This window comes from Carettochelys insculpta, chromosome 32 (genome assembly GCF_033958435.1).
Source record: "Carettochelys insculpta isolate YL-2023 chromosome 32, ASM3395843v1, whole genome shotgun sequence".
Lineage (NCBI taxonomy): Eukaryota > Metazoa > Chordata > Testudines > Carettochelyidae > Carettochelys > Carettochelys insculpta.
The window spans coordinates 4,625,243-4,640,429 of record NC_134168.1 but is presented as its reverse complement, the minus strand read 5'-3'; the positions used below and the strand labels follow the sequence as shown (position 1 = coordinate 4,640,429).

At 64.6% G+C, this 15,187-nt stretch overlaps 1 protein-coding gene across 3 annotated transcripts in view; it reads right to left on the bottom strand.

Annotated features, from left to right (window-relative positions):
- Window positions 1-189: 189 nt before the first annotated feature.
- Window positions 190-15,187, bottom strand: part of PCK2 (phosphoenolpyruvate carboxykinase 2, mitochondrial) — a 26,545-nt gene continuing 11,547 nt past the window's right edge. The window contains exons 1-10 of one of the 3 annotated variants that reach the window (XM_074982811.1): window positions 11,294-11,450; window positions 9,296-9,541; window positions 8,435-8,619; window positions 8,130-8,333; window positions 6,773-6,960; window positions 4,888-5,050; window positions 4,583-4,801; window positions 4,131-4,268; window positions 3,955-4,050; window positions 190-2,305 (exon numbers count right to left, since the gene is read on the bottom strand). In XM_074982811.1, the coding sequence (XP_074838912.1) occupies window positions 1,851-2,305; window positions 3,955-4,050; window positions 4,131-4,268; window positions 4,583-4,801; window positions 4,888-5,050; window positions 6,773-6,960; window positions 8,130-8,333; window positions 8,435-8,619; window positions 9,296-9,541; window positions 11,294-11,427 (2,028 nt within the window). In that variant the 5' untranslated portion in view covers window positions 11,428-11,450 and the 3' untranslated portion in view covers window positions 190-1,850. Of the gene's footprint in view, window positions 2,306-3,954; window positions 4,051-4,130; window positions 4,269-4,582; window positions 4,802-4,887; window positions 5,051-6,772; window positions 6,961-8,129; window positions 8,334-8,434; window positions 8,620-9,295; window positions 9,542-11,293; window positions 11,451-15,187 lie in introns of those variants that run through there. The other 2 variants (XM_074982813.1, XM_074982812.1) reach the window with 2 other exon arrangements.

Below are 15,187 nucleotides of genomic sequence, written 5' to 3'. Positions count from 1 at the left end.
TTGCCCCCCGGGAGTTAATGGGTAACTTCACCCTGAGGTCCCAGTGACCCAACCCCAGGTCAAAGTCCCCCACCGGCCCGGGGGGGGGGGGGGGGGGGAGGGGGGCAGGGTATGAGAGGGCCCTTCCCCCCGCCCCGGCCCGGGAACCAGCCCTGTCCTCCCCCCCATTTAACATCTCACACTTCTGCCACTCGTTCACGTTTATTAGTCAGAAAATAGCCGGGGGGAGCACAAAGATTAATTAAACCCGTGTCGTTAACCCGCCCCCCCACTCCCTCGTCACAGCTTGCGCCTGGGGAACACACCCACAAGCCCCCAGCCAGAGCCCGGCCCAAAGGGGAGGGGTCTAGCTCCTCCCCCTTGATCCAGCGCCCCTCCCTTCACCGTGCAGGGTGCGGGGGGCAGCTCCAGGAGCCACCCCCGCAGGCATTTAAGGCAAAAATCTTCCTGAGCGTCAATGGATGCCGGCAAAGCAGTTGCGAGGGATTGCGGGCTGTGGTGAGGGTCAAGGATGGCCCAGAATGGTCGTAGTTAAGGACGGGGGGTGACGAGAACTGCATGAGGAGCTGGAGGCACCGGAAAGCTATGTTTGGCGAGCAGAGCAGAAGTGTGGAAAGCGACTGTCATGGCGGGCAGAGCTGAAGTCGGTAACAGGAGGAAATGACACCGAGTTAGGCAGGAAGTTGGCGGCCAGAGAAAGGGATAGGGAATCTTCGCGTGGGAAGAGAAGAAGGGGGAGGGAATTTGGGCCAGAGATTTGGCCAGCATCCCTCTTTGTTGGGATTACGGTGAGGATAGGTGGTGACGGACAGGTCTGGCACGGGCTGAGAAAAAGAACACATATCATGAGTCGATTTTGAGCTAATGCTGCTTAGGAACTGTGCGTGGGACGTGTTACGGATGGCAAACAGCCAGGGTGGTTGTCCGTGGCTGGCTTTAGTGTTGCAACGGGGCAAAGGTATCGGTTAAGAGTTGGCCTTGCCAGGAGAGCTCGCTCTGGAGGATGCTAGGTATACATTGGAAACCTTCCAAGCAGGACAAGACGGCCGACTCAAGAGCACAAAAACAAGAGGGCAGAATCACAGTCAAGAGAAGAAGAATGGCCAGGCCACGTCTAGGAATCAAGATGGTGGACGTCATCAAGGAAAGGACACGGACAATCCAATCAAGGCAACAGGAAGGCTGGCCTGCATCAGTTGGAGAAGACGGGAGAACCACAGTCAAGGACAGAAAACTGCTGCCCTACCATGGTCAAGAGAAGAAAATAACGACCTGCGTCAATGGAAGACGCCAGCCCAAGTCAGAGGAACGAAATGGTGGAACCACGATTAGGGGGAGAAAATGGCTGACTCATCAAGCCAACAAGATGGCAAAACCACAGTCAGGAGAAGAAGAATGGCCAGGCCACATCAGGAATCAAGATGGTGGCCCTCATCAAGGAAAGGAAACAGCCACTCTATGTCCAGGCAGCAAGAAAGCTGACCTGTATCAGCTGGAGAAGATGGGAGAACCACAGTCAAGGATAGAAAACGGCCGACCTGTCACGGTCAAGAGAAGGAAATGGCCGACCCACAACAATGGAAGACGCCAGCCCACATCCAGGGAACAAAACGGCGGCCATGATTAAAGGAAGAAAATGGCTGACTCTCCAAGCCGGCAAGATGGAAAAGCCATCACCTACGGGCAAGAGAAGAAGTTGGCCAACCCATGTCAACAGAAGACGGTGGCTGACTCCCAGTAAGGCCAGAAGACGGCAGCGGCTTCGGCTGGGCACGGTGGGGAAGGCGGCTCTGTAAACAAACTCCGCGGGGGTCGTGTCGTTGGCGGGCCGTCTCCCTGCCCCGCCCCCCTCACATCTTCTTGACTCGGCTCTCTAGGCCTTCCAGTTCCCTCCTCACCTCCGGGGGCAGGTCCCCGTTGACCTGCTCGGTCAGGTACTTGCGCACCTCCCGCGCCTCCTGCTCCCAGAAGGCCTTGGGCAGGGAGAAGAGCTCCTGAAAGTCCACCTTGGCCAAGCCCTGGAGGTTGAGGGCCCCTTCCCGGGGCACGTAACCAATGGGCGTCTCCTGTGCGCTCTCCTCCCCTTCCACCCGCCGGAAGACCCAGTCCAGCACCCGCGAGTTCTCCCCGAAGCCCGGCCACAGGAAGTTGCCGGCCGCGTCCTTGCGGAACCAGTTGACGTGAAAGATTCTGGGCAGGCGCGCCCCACGCCGCTCTTCCATGCTCAGCCAGTGCTCCAGGTAGCGCCCGAAGTTGTACCCGAAGAAGGGGCGCATGGCGAAGGGGTCGTGCATGATCACCTTGCCTGGGACGGAGAAGGTTCGGTGAGCCAGGGGATTATGGGTCACGGCGGCCGGAGCGGGGAGAGCAGCGCAAAGGGCCGGGCCGGAGCACCGTGCATTGGGTAACTAGCAGGCGCTAGAAATATGCTGCAAAGGCCTGTGGGTAAACTGGGAAGGGCAGGAGGCCAGTGCAAAGGAGTCGGGGGGGGAAATTTGCAACCTAGTTCCTGTGCACCAAGAGGACGGTGGGTAAATCGAGGAGGCCAGTGCAAAGGACTGTGGGGAAATTTGGGGCACTGGAAATCTCATGCAAAGGACTGTGGGTAAATGCGGCAGGGCCCGGGCCAGAGGGGCGCCCCAAAGGACTGTGGGTAAATGGACAGAGGGGGAGGCTGGTGCAAAGGACTGTGGGTAAATGTGGGGCACAGGAAGTATCTCTCAAAGGACTGTGGGTAAATGCAGCAGGGCCTGGGCGAGAGGGGCGCCCCAAAGGACTGTGGGTAAATGGACAGAGGGGGAGGCTGGTGCAAAGGACTGTGGGTAAATGCGGCAGGGCCCGGGCGAGAGGGGCGCCCCAAAGGACTGTGGGTAAATGGACAGAGGGGGAGGCTGGTGCAAAGGACTGTGGGTAAATGCGGCAGGGCCCGGGCCAGAGGGGCGCCCCAAAGGACTGTGGGTAAATGGACAGAGGGGGAGGCTGGTGCAAAGGACTGTGGGTAAATGTGGGGCACAGGAAGTATCTCTCAAAGGACTGTGGGTAAATGCAGCAGGGCCCGGGTGAGAGGGGCGCCCCAAAGGACTGTGGGTAAATGGACAGAGGGGGAGGCTGGTGCAAAGGACTGTGGGTAAATGTGGGGCACAGGAAGTATCTCTCAAAGGACTGTGGGTAAATGCAGCAGGGCCCGGGCGAGAGGGGCGCCCCAAAGGACTGTGGGTAAATGGACAGAGGGGGAGGCTGGTGCAAAGGACTGTGGGTAAATGTGGGGCACAGGAAGTATCTCTCAAAGGACTGTGGGTAAATGCGGCAGGGCCCGGGCGAGAGGGGCGCCCCAAAGGACTGTGGGTAAATGGACAGAGGGGGAGGCTGGTGCAAAGGACTGTGGGTAAATGTGGGGCACAGGAAGTATCTCTCAAAAGGACTGTGGGTAAATGCGGCAGGGCCCGGGCGAGAGGGGCGCCCCAAAGGACTGTGGGTAAATGGACAGAGGGGGAGGCTGGTGCAAAGGACTGTGGGGAAATGCGGCAGGGCCCGGGCGAGAGGGGCGCCCCAAAGGACTGTGGGTAAATGGACAGAGGGGGAGGCTGGTGCAAAGGACTGTGGGTAAATGCGGCAGGGCCCGGGCGAGAGGGGCGCCCCAAAGGACTGTGGGTAAATGGACAGAGGGGGAGGCTGGTGCAAAGGACTGTGGGTAAATGCGGCAGGGCCCGGGCGAGAGGGGCGCCCCAAAGGACTGTGGGTAAATGGACAGAGGGGGAGGCTGGTGCAAAGGACTGTGGGGAAATGCGGCAGGGCCCGGGCGAGAGGGGCGCCCCAAAGGACTGTGGGTCGCCTGCACTCCCAGAGCGGTGGATTGCAGGTAACAAGGAGACGGTGCGAGCTCCTGTTTCCCGGGGGAGCGCAGGGCCCAGGCAAGGGGGGCAGGGATGGGACCCAGGCGTCCGGGGGCCTCACCCTTGTGCTCAGCGGCGGCGGTGGACTCCGAACGCATGGCGCTGCCCACGAAGACGCCGTGCCGCCAGTTGAAGGCCTCGTAAACCAGCGGCACCCCTGGGGAGAGGGCGAGAGCGGCGTGAGCCGGCCGAGGGACCCGGGCGCCCGGGGGCCGGGGGCGGGGGGAGGGGGCTCACCTTGGGGTCGCCGGCCGCCGAAGATGATGGCCTCGATCGGGACCCCCTCGGGGGACTCCCAGGCGGGGTCCATGATGGGGCACTGCCGGGCCGGGGCGCAGAAGCGGGAGTTGGGGTGGGCGCAGGGCTCGGCGGAACCTGGGACAGAGAGAGATAGGGGGCGCTCAGGGGCCCTGGCACAGAGGAGGCGGGGCTGGCAGGGGGCGGGGCCCAGTGGTGTGTGGAGGGGACCAGGAGGAGGAGCAGCGTGGAGGGGGCGTGGCCGGGAGGAGGAGCCGCGTGGAGGGGGTGCGGCCAGAGGGGGCGTGGCGTGGAGGGGGCGTGGCCAGGAGGAAGAGCAGCGGGGAGGTGGCGAGGCTGGGAGGGGGCGTGGCTGCAGGAGGAGCAGCGGGAGGGGGCACGGCCGGGGGGCGTGGCTGGAGGAGGAGCGGCCGGGGGGGTCGCGGCCCTACCCGGCGCCCAGGGCCGGCCCAGCCAGCTGGTGATGGTGACGCCGGGGGGCAGGTGCTGGTCGATGCCCTCCCAGTAGACGCCGCCCTCGCTGGTCTCGCCCACGTTGGTGAAGAGCGTGTTGCGCTGCACCGTGTGCATGGCGTTGGGGTTGGTGCGCAGCGAGGTGCCCGGCGCCACCCCGAAGAAGCCGTTCTCGGGGTTGATGGCCCGCAGCCGGCCTGGGGGGGGGGGGAAGGGAGGGAGGTCAGCTGGGCCGCAGCCCCCCACCCCCCCGGCGCCCCCTCTCCCCGGCCCCCCGACTCACCCTCGCCGTCGAACTTCATCCAGGCGATGTCGTCCCCCACGCACTCCACCCGCCAGCCGGGCAGCGTGGGGTTCATCATGGCCAGGTTGGTCTTCCCGCAGGCGCTGGGGAACGCCGCCGCCACGTACTTCTTCCGCCCCTCGGGGTTGGTGATGCCCAGGATCTGGGGGGGGGGGGGGGGGGCGGGGACGTGACAGGTTGGGGGGGGGGCTCCCCGCAGCCCACCGGGGCAGCACAGCCCAGGTAGCCCCCCCATGATGCTCTGCAGCACAGCCCGGCTGCTCGGAATTACCCACGAGTCTTTGCAACGCAACGCTCACCTAGCCAGAGACCCACAATCCTTTGCAATGTGGCACTTGGCTGCTGTTACCCACAATCCTTTGCAACACAAGGCTCACTTAGCCAGCGACCCACAATCCTTTGCAACGTGGCACTTGGCTCCCCTGTTACCCACAATCCTTTGCAACGCAACGCTCACTTAGCCAGTGACCCACGATCCTTTGCAACACAAGGCTCACTTAGCCAGCGACCCACAATCCTTTGCAACGTGGAACTTGGCTCCCCCGTTACCCACGATCCTTTGCAACACAACGCTCACTTAGCCAGCGACCCACGATCCTTTGCAACATGGCATTTGGCTCCCCTTTTACCCACAATCCTTTGCAACACAACGCTCACTTAGCCAGCGACCCACGATCCTTTGCAACGTGGCACTTGGCTCCCCTTTTACCCACGATCCTTTGCAACGCAAGGCTCACTTAGCCAGCGACCCACGATCCTTTGCAACGTGGCACTTGGCTGCCGTTACCCACGATCCTTTGCAACACAAGGCTCACTTAGCCAGCGACCCACGATCCTTTGCAACGTGGCACTTGGCTGCCGTTACCCACGATCCTTTGCAACACAAGGCTCACTTAGCCAGCGACCCACGATCCTTTGCAACGTGGCACTTGGCTGCCGTTACCCACAATCCCTTGCAATGAAGCCCAGTGGTTCTGACCTAACCACAATCCTTTGCAACAAGGTCTTGGCTTAGCCAACTACCTGCAGTTCTTTGCAACATGCCACATGGCTATTCTGTTACCCACAATCCTTTGCAATGCAACACTCGGTTAGCTGGATACCCACAATCCTTTGCAACCTGGGACTTGGCTGCCCTGTTACCCACAGTCCCTTGCAACGAAACCCAGTGGTTCTGAACTACCCACAGTCCCTTGCAACAAGGTCTGGGCTTAGCCAACTACCCACAGTCCTTTGCAACTGGGCTACCCTACTACCCACAGTCCTTGCAGCTCCCTGGCCCACGAGCCCCAGGCCTGTGCAGAGCAGCTCTCCTGTGGCCAATTTCCCAGAAGCCTTTGCTCTCTCCTACCCAGCCTCCTTTGCCCTGGACTCTTGCCCTGAGCCTCCCTTGTCCCCGCTGTGGCGCCAGCCCATTACCCACAATCCCCCTCCCCTGGGGGTCAGACGCAGCCCCATCCGCCTGCGTGTCACCAGGGCCTGGGCAGTGATTAACTAGTATTTGCTCGTTAAACAGCCCGGGGGTGGGGGAGTAAATACACAGCCAGTGGCCTTTGGTCCCGGCTGCCAGGCACAGACCCAGGCGTCCGGGCTCCTGCCCCCCGCCCAGCTCTAACCAGCAGCCCCCACTGACCTCCCAGCGCCGGGGAGAACCCAGGAGTCCTGGCTCCCGGCCTCCTGCTCTAACCACCAGCCCCCACTGCCCTCCCAGAGCTGGGGAGAACTCAGGAGTCCTGGCTCCCGGCCTCCTGCTCTAACCACCAGCCCCCACTACCCCCCCCAGAGCCGTGAGAGAAACCAGGCCCCGGCCCTGACTCCCCTCCCAGACTGGGGAGGGAACCCAGGCGTCCGGGCCCCACCTCACCAGCATGTGCTCGGCCAGCCAGCCCTCATCCTTGGCGATGCAGGAGGCGATACGCAGAGCGAAACACTTCTTCCCCAGCAGCGAGTTGCCCCCGTAGCCGCTGCCGAAGGAGACGATCTCCCGGCTGTCGGGCACGTGGGCGATCAGTGTCTTCTCGGGGTTGCAGGGCCAGTTATTCACCAGCTCCTCTGGGGGGCAGAGACGGGGCTTAGGGGGTGGAGGAAGCGGGGCTGGTATTCGATTTTGGGGGCCATACATGTGCCTCTGGGGGCATTATCCCACGGCACCCACCCGTGTTGGCAGCTAATTTCTCGAGGGGGCATTATCCCACTGCACCCACCAGTGATAGGCGCCAGGCTATGGGCATTTCTTTCTGGAGACATTATCCTCCTACACCCACCGATGTTGGGGGTGGTTATCTCTCTGGGAACATTATCCCATCACACCCACCAATGGTGCGGGGGTTATCTCTCTGGGAACAGTATCCCACTGCATCCACCAATGGTGCGGGGGTTATCTCTCTGGGAACAGTATCCCACTGCATCCACCAATGTTGGGGGGGTTATCTCTCTGGGAACATTGTACCACTAAACCCACCAATGTTGGGGGGGTTATCTCTCTGGGAACATTATCCCATCACACCCACCAATGGTGCGGGGGTTATCTCTCTGGGAACAGTATCCCACTGCATCCACCAATGGTGCGGGGGTTATCTCTCTGGGAACAGTATCCCACGGCATCCACCAATGTTGGGGGGGTTATCTCTCTGGGAACATTGTACCACTAAACCCACCAATGTTCGGGGGGTTATCTCTCTGGGAACATTATCCCATTACACCCGCCAATGTTGGGGGCGGGTTATCTCTCTGGGAACATTATCCTCCTACACCCACCAATGTTGGCGGGGGTTATCTCTCTGGGAACATTATCCCATGACACCCACCAATGTTGCGGGGGTTCTCTCTCTGGGAACATTATCCCACTGCACCCATCAATGTTGGGGGCTGGTCTGTGGGCATTTCTTTCCGGGGATGTTACCTCCTACACCCACCAATTTTTGCGGGCTGATCTCTCTGGGAATGTCATCCCACATCACTCACCAATCCTTGGGGCTGAGCTATGGGCATTTGTTTTGTCATTGTTACCCCACCCCACCCACCAACGTGAGGGGCCAGGCTGTGGGCATTTCACTCTGTGGCTGTTATCCCACGGCACCCACCAACGTCAAGGGCCGGGCTGTGGGCATTTCACTCTGTCGCCATTATCCCACGGCACCCACCAATGTCAGGGGCCGGGCTGTGGGCATTTTGCTTTGTGGCCATTATCCCACCGCACACACCAACAGCCCAGGACTCACCTTCCAGGGGCAGGGGCCGCCCCACGGAGTGGAGGCACTTGACAAACTCCCCCTCACCCAGGGCGCGGAGGACGGGAGCCCCCATCCGGGTCATGATGCGCATGCTGGCCACCACGTAGGGGGAGTCCGTCAGCTGCACCCCGATCTTGGAAAGGGGGGAGCCGATGGGGCCCATGCTGTAGGGGATGACGTACATGGTGCGGCCTGCCGGGGGAGACAGAGCGATGGGCACGGGCAGGAGGGACAGGGCTGGCGGTTCCCCCGAGCCGGCTGGCCGGCGCCCCCGGGGGGGAAGGACCCGTCACCTTTCATGCAGCCGGGGAAGCGCTCGCCCACGGCCTCCTGGAACGCCTTCGGGCTCATCCAGTTCCCCAGCTGCCCCTTGATGCCTGCCGCCGGGATGGGCACCGTGTCCCGCTGCCTTTCCGTCACGATCACCGTCTTGCTCTCCACCCGCGCCACGTCCTTGGGGTCCGTCCGGGCCAGCCAGCTGGCGGGGAGAGAGCCGGGGAGTCACCCCCCCCAGCGCCTCCTCGGGGACCCTGGCGTCCGGGGGACGGCGCCAGGCCCCGGGCGGGCAGAAGGCCCTGGGCATCTGGGGTGACAGCGCCAGGTTCCAGGCGCGGGAGGGAGAAGGACCCAGGTGTCTGGGGGACAGCGCCAGGCCCTGGGCGCACAGAGGGACCCAGGCATCCGGGGGGACGGCACCAGGTCCCAGGCAGGGGAGGGAGAAGAACCCAGGTGTCCGGGGGACAGCGCCAGGCCCTGGGCGGGCAGAGGGACCCAGGTGTCCGGGGGGACGGCGCCAGGCCCTGGGCGGGCAGAGGGACCCAGGCGCTCGGGGGGACGGCGCCAGGTCCCAGGCGGGGGATGGAGAGGGACCCCGGTGTCTGGGGGTACGGCACCAGGTCTCGGGAGGGGGAGGGAGAAGGACCCAGGTGTCCGGGGCTACGGCACCAGGCCGCGGGTGGGGAAGGAAAGGGACCCAGGCGTCCGGAGGATGGTGCCAGGCCCTGGGCAGGGAGGCGGTGGGGACCCGCAAGGGATTGTGGGTAATCGGCCCCGCTGCACGCCAGTGCAAAGGACGGTGGGTAAACTCAGAGGCCTGTGGGTGGTCGGCAGGAGGGGTGCGGCGGGCAGGGACCCAGGCGTCCGGGCGCACCTACCAGTTCTCGTATTTGCCCAGCTGTTTGACGACGCCCTGGTTCTCCAGCAGCTCCAGGATGGCCCCGTTCTCGGCCTCGGAGCCGTCGCACACGTGTACGTTCTCGGGCTGGCACAGCTGCACCCCGTGTTCCACGAACGCCCGCAGCCGGCCCGCCAGCCGGCCCAGGTCCCCGCTCGGCACCCGCAGGGCGTGGGCCCCCCGCGCCGGCGCCCCCCGCCAGCCCCACAGGGAGCGGGCACCCTGCCTGCAAGGGGGGGAGAGGCTGGCATTGCGTCCGGGCCACGGCTCGCACGAGGGCTCGCACGAGAGCACGCACGCTTCCAACAGAGCGGCTCAGTGTGCACGCAAAGATGGACATGCCCGTGTGGCACAGCTGGCGTGAGAGCGTGTGAGCTTGCACGCGCGCCGGAGCATGCACACAAATCGACACACTCCCACCTTGCACAATCAGCACAAAACACGTGCACGGCTGCCTGAGTGTGTCTAGGGGTCATAACACTTCTGAAAGCCTGGCTTAGCCCTCCCACAACAGTGAAACTTTCACAAGCATTTCTGTGTGGGCACGGCAGCTTGTGCCCTTCCATCAGCTTGCACGAGCGTGCATGTGAAGGGCTGTGTTTGCACAAGAGGGCCAGTGCATGCACAAGTACGTATGCATTCTCACTAGGCCTCTCCTTTTGCACAAGCATTTTGGTGCACTCGTACAAGTGGCATAACACACACGAGGGCACTGCAATGTGGTTCAGCTTGCACACGCGTGCCAAGGGCATTGGGGGCACCTCTCCTTTGGGACGAGCGTGGCGGCACACAGCTTGCACAAGCACTCCAGGTCGTGCCCGACACGACAGTCGTGCCAAGGTGCCGCTGAGTGTGGCCGTGGCTCACGGAAGACACGCAGTGCTCAGGCTGCCTCGCACATGACGCCCTGTGCCCGAGGCCCAGCATTCCATGGGTGTTGGCACGAGGAGCTGCGAGCGTGCAAGGGGGCAGCCGCGTTTGTGCGAGGACGTCAGAGCTGTGCCAGCCTCACACACTTGGCTGGAGCACGCCCCAGCTGGTGGGACATTGCGAAACCAGGTCAGGGTTGCGGGGGGAAGGGGGAGGAACCACACACGTGTCCGAGTGTGCGCAGCCGTGCAAGAAGTGGGGAGGCCCTCCCTCCACGTCGGCAGGCCTGGGCCACCCCCTGCACCCCAGACACTGCAGCCCAGACCCCCCACCCCCACCGCAGGCTTTGGCACCTGCCCCCCGGGGGCCAGGAGCGGGGGTGGGGACCCACAGGGCAAAGAGCAGGCGGCCAACCCACGTTGCCTGGACTTTCACCCTGGGGGGCAGCCCCCGGGCAGGACCGATTGTCCCCATGGGCTCTTGAGCAACCCGGCCTGGCTGGCGCCCAGGCGGAGAAATGCGGCTGCCTCTGGGGCAGATCACAGCCACACAGAACGCCACCGGCCACAGGGGGAAGTGCCCCCGGGCTTGGGGGGTGTTATGGGGCCAGGGGGCGGGGCCAGGGGCGGGGCCGGTGACGTGGAGGGAACACAAGGAAGTGAGCCTTTGAGCAACACAACCCTGCCCCCTCGCCCCCCAGCCTGGTCGGTGCCCCCCAACTCCCGACCTGCAGGCCCAGCCAGCCCAGGATCTGGGGGGGGGGAGCGGGGGAGCCGAGGGGGTGGGGTACGGAGGGAAGCGGGGCTCAGAAGGGGGTGCGGTGGGGCATAGGGGTGCCCGGGGCGGGGGTCGGAGTGCGGGGGGGGCAGAAGGGGGCCCGGTGGGGCAGAGGGGTGCCGGGTGGTTCTGGGGGACCCGGGGGGAATCGGAGTGCGGGGTGGGGGTCCGGGGAAGCAGAGGGAGATCGGGGGGATCAGAGGCTGCGGGGGGCGGGGTTCGAGGGGGCAGAGTGGGATCGGGGGACGCCGGGGGGGCAGAGGCTGCGGGGGGATTCGGGGGGGCAGAGGGGGGATCGGGGGGGCAGAGGGGGCCCGGGGGGGCCACTCACCCCAGCAGCCGGCCGTACAGCGCGGGCATGCTGCCTGTTGTGCAGAAGGGACCCAGGCGTCCGGGTGCCGCGGGCGGGGGCGGGGCCCGGTTTAAAACGGGGATCCCCCGCCCTGGGTCGCTCCCGCCGCTCATTGGCCGAGCCCCGCCCCCGCATGATGTAACACCAGGGAGGGATTGCCGGGGCCGCCGCTGGGGCGGGGCCAGAGTCCCAAGCCCCGCCCCGCCAGCGTCCCAGGCCCCACCCCCCGCGGGTTGTTTACTGTAGATTATTTATGGTAGGGTCTGCTGGGGGCGGGTTTGTTTTGGTAGGGTCACTGGGGCCAGGTTTGTTTTGGTAGGGTCTGCTGGGGGCGGGTTTGTTTTGGTAGGGTCTGCTGGGGGCGGGTTTGTTTTGGGAGGATCTACTGGGGGCGGGTTTGTTTTGGTAGGCTCTGCTGGGGCCAGGTTTGTTTTGGTAGGGTCACTGGGGCCGGGTTTGTTTTGGTAGGGTCTGCTGGGGGCGGGTTTGTTTTGGTAGGGTCTGCTGGGGGCGGGTTTGTTTTGGGAGGATCTACTGGGGGCGGGTTTGTTTTGGTAGGCTCTGCTGGGGCCAGGTTTGTTTTGGTAGGGTCACTGGGGCCGGGTTTGTTTTGGTAGGGTCTGCTGGGGGCGGGTTTGTTTTGGGAGGATCTACTGGGGGCGGGTTTGTTTTGGTAGGGTCTACAGGGCCGGGTTTGTTTTGGTAGGCTCTGCTGGGGGCGGGGTTGTTTTGGTAGGGTCTACAGGGCCGGGTTTGTTTTGGTAGGCTCTGCTGGGGGCGGGTTTGTTTTGGTAGGGTCTACAGGGCCGGGCTTGTTTTGGTAGGCTCTGCTGGGGGCGGGTTTGTTTTGGTAGGGTCTACAGGGCCGGGTTTGTTTTGGTAGGCTCTGCTGGGGGCGGGGTAGTTTTGGTAGGGTCTACAGGGCCGGGTTTGTTTTGGTAGGCTCTGCTGCGTCCCGGGTGAAGTTCTGAGCTGCAGTTCCTGCCTGGGTCCTGCAGGTGGCGGCAGCAGCCTAGAGGCTGGAGAGCCCCGCCCCCTGCACTCGCCTGGCCCCGCCCTTCTTCTCACCCTCTCCCCTCCCCCGTCCCTCTAAGCTCCCCCCAAACTCCCCCTCTGCACCCCAAACCTCCCCCTCTCCCTGGCTGGCTCCAGGGGGCCAGGAGAGGGGCAGGCCTTGCCCTGGGCCCGGGGGAGCCGGCGCCCCTAGAGGGGCCAAGCCCTGCCCCATTCCCTGCCCCACAGCCAGCCAGTCCTGCCCTGGGCTGGGGGGAGCCGGCACCCCTAGAGGGGACAGGCCCTGCCCCATTCCCCACCCCACAGCCAGCCAGTCCTGCCCCACAGCCAGCCAGTCCTACCCTGGGCCGGCGGGGAGCCAGCACCCCGAGAGGGGACAGGCCCTGCCCCATTCCCTGCCCCACAGCCAGCCGGTCCTGTCCTGGGCTGGGGGGAGCTGGCACCCTAGAGGGGACAGGCCCTGCCCCATTCCCTGCCCCACAGCCAGCCGGTCCTGCCCTGGGTCGGGGGGGGGGAGCCGGTGCCCCTAGAGGGGACAGGCCCTGCCCCATTCCCTGCCCCACAGCCAGCCGGTCCTGCCCTGGGTCGGGGGGGGAGCCAGTGCCCCTAGAGGGGACAGGCCCTGCCCCATTCCCCGCCCCACAGCCAGCCAGTGCCAGCCTGGGCCTGGATTGGGGCCACCCCCCCAGGCTGGCGGCTCAGACAGGCCCCCAGTCCCTGCTCAGCCCCTCGGCCCATCTGCCGACACCCAGCCGCTACCCAGCTCCTGCCCCGAATCCCCCAGGGATAAGCAGCTGCTCACATGGGGCTGGTGCGGGGGGGGGCAGGAGGGGACCCTGGCGTCCGAGCCCATCACCCCAAATCCCTCAGCTGAGCCGCCCTCCAGATCGCCAGGGAAACGACCCCGTGGGGGGAGGCGGCCAGATCTGAACCCAGGTGTCCGTGTGTCTGGTGGGGGCACAGAAGAGGGCGATCTGTAAATGGACATGCCTGAGGCATGGGGGCACATGCCAAGCACATGCCAAGCACATGTTAAAATCAGGGACATGCCAAGGACATGGGAAATTCATGGACCCCGCTAGAGCCATGTGGAGTCACTGACACAACAAGCACACACCAAGAACATGTCACACACAGGGACATGCCCAGGACATGGGAAATTCATGGACCCCCTACATACATGTGGAGCCACTGACATGAGAAGCACACACCAAGGACATGTTAAATTCACAGACACAGCAAGGACACGTGGAGAACATGGGAACTCCGCAGACCTTCCAAACCTACTTGGTAAGTCATTGACACGTCAGGCACACGCCAAGGAACCGTGACCTTCCAGGACTCGCCCAGCACACGGGAGGGTCCCGGCCGCCCCCGGGCCCTGGGACCCTCACCGACACGCCAAGGAGAGGCCAAGGACACGCCAGGGACACGGGATGCGAAGGCCACCTGGCCTGCGGGGGCGGAGACGTGTGCGGGGCCCATGTGAGACATGAGTCCCCCCTCCCCGGCCCAGCAGCCGGGCAAGCGGATGAGGGACTAAAGATGTGGGCTCGTTATGAGCCGATTTATTATAATCGCCCCCTCCCAGGGTGCTGTTCCAGCGCAGGACAACCTGAAGGGGAGTGGACCCAGGAGTCCGGGCTCCTGGCACACCCCCCAACCCTGCTCTAAACACCAGCCCCCACTGCCCCCCCCCCAGAACTGGGGAGAACCCAGGAGTCCTGGCTCCCAGCCCCCTGCTCTACCCACCAGCCCCTGCTGCCCCCCCAGAGCCGGGGGGAGAACCCAGGAGTCCTGGCTCCCAGCCCCCACACTGAGACCCACATGCCCTCCTCTCTCCACCCCTGCAGACACCAAGGGATTAGGGGCTGGGGAGACATTTAATGGGATCAGAGTCTCAGGGCAATTTCTCCTCTCAGGGCAGCCGGGGCCTGCAGCCTCCCCCTCCCAGACCGGTCCCTGGCTCTGGGAGGGCAGTGGGGGCCGGTGGGTAGAGCAGGGGCCGGGAGCCAGGACTCCTGGGTTCTCCCCGGCTCTGGGGGGGCAGTGGGGGCTGGTGGTTGGAGCAGGGGCCGGGAGCCAGGACTCCTGGGTTCTCCCCGGCTCTGGGGGGGCAGTGGGGGCTGGTGGTTGGAGCAGGGGGCCGGGAGCCAGGACTCCTGGGTTCTCCCCGGCTCTGGGGGGGCAGTGGGAGCTGGTGGGTAGAGCAGGGGCCGGGAGCCAGGACTCCTGGGTTCTCCCTGGCTCTGGGGGGGCAGTGAGGGCTGGTGGGTAGAGCAGGGGCCGGGAACCAGGACTCCTGGGTTCTCCCCGGCTCTGGGAGGGCAGTGGGGGCTGGTGGGTAGAGCAGGGGCCGGGAGCCAGGACTCCTGGGTTCTCCCTGGCTCTGGGAGGGCAGTGGGGGCTGGTGGTTAGAGCAGGGCCGGGAGCCAGGACTCCTGGGTTCTCCCCGGCTCTGGGAGGGCAGTGGGGGCTGGTGGGTAGAGCAGGGGCCGGGAGCCGGGACTCCTGGGTTCTCCCCGGCTCTGGGAGGGCAGTGGGGGCTGGTGGGTAGAGCAGAGCTGGGAGCCAGGACTCCTGGGTTCTCCCCGGCTCTGGGGGGGCAGTGGGGGCTGGTGGGTAGAGCAGGGGCCGGGAGCCAGGACTCCTGGGTTCTCCCCGGCTCTGGGGGGGCAGTGGGGGCTGGTGGGTAGAGCAGGGGCCGGGAGCCAGGACTCCTGGGTTCTCCCCGGCTCTGGGGGGGCAGTGGGGGCTGGTGGGTAGAGCAGGGCTGGGAGCCAGGACTCCTGGGTTCTCCCCGGCTCTGGGAGGGCAGTGGGGGTTGGTGGGTAGAGCAGGGCTGGGAGCCAGGACTCC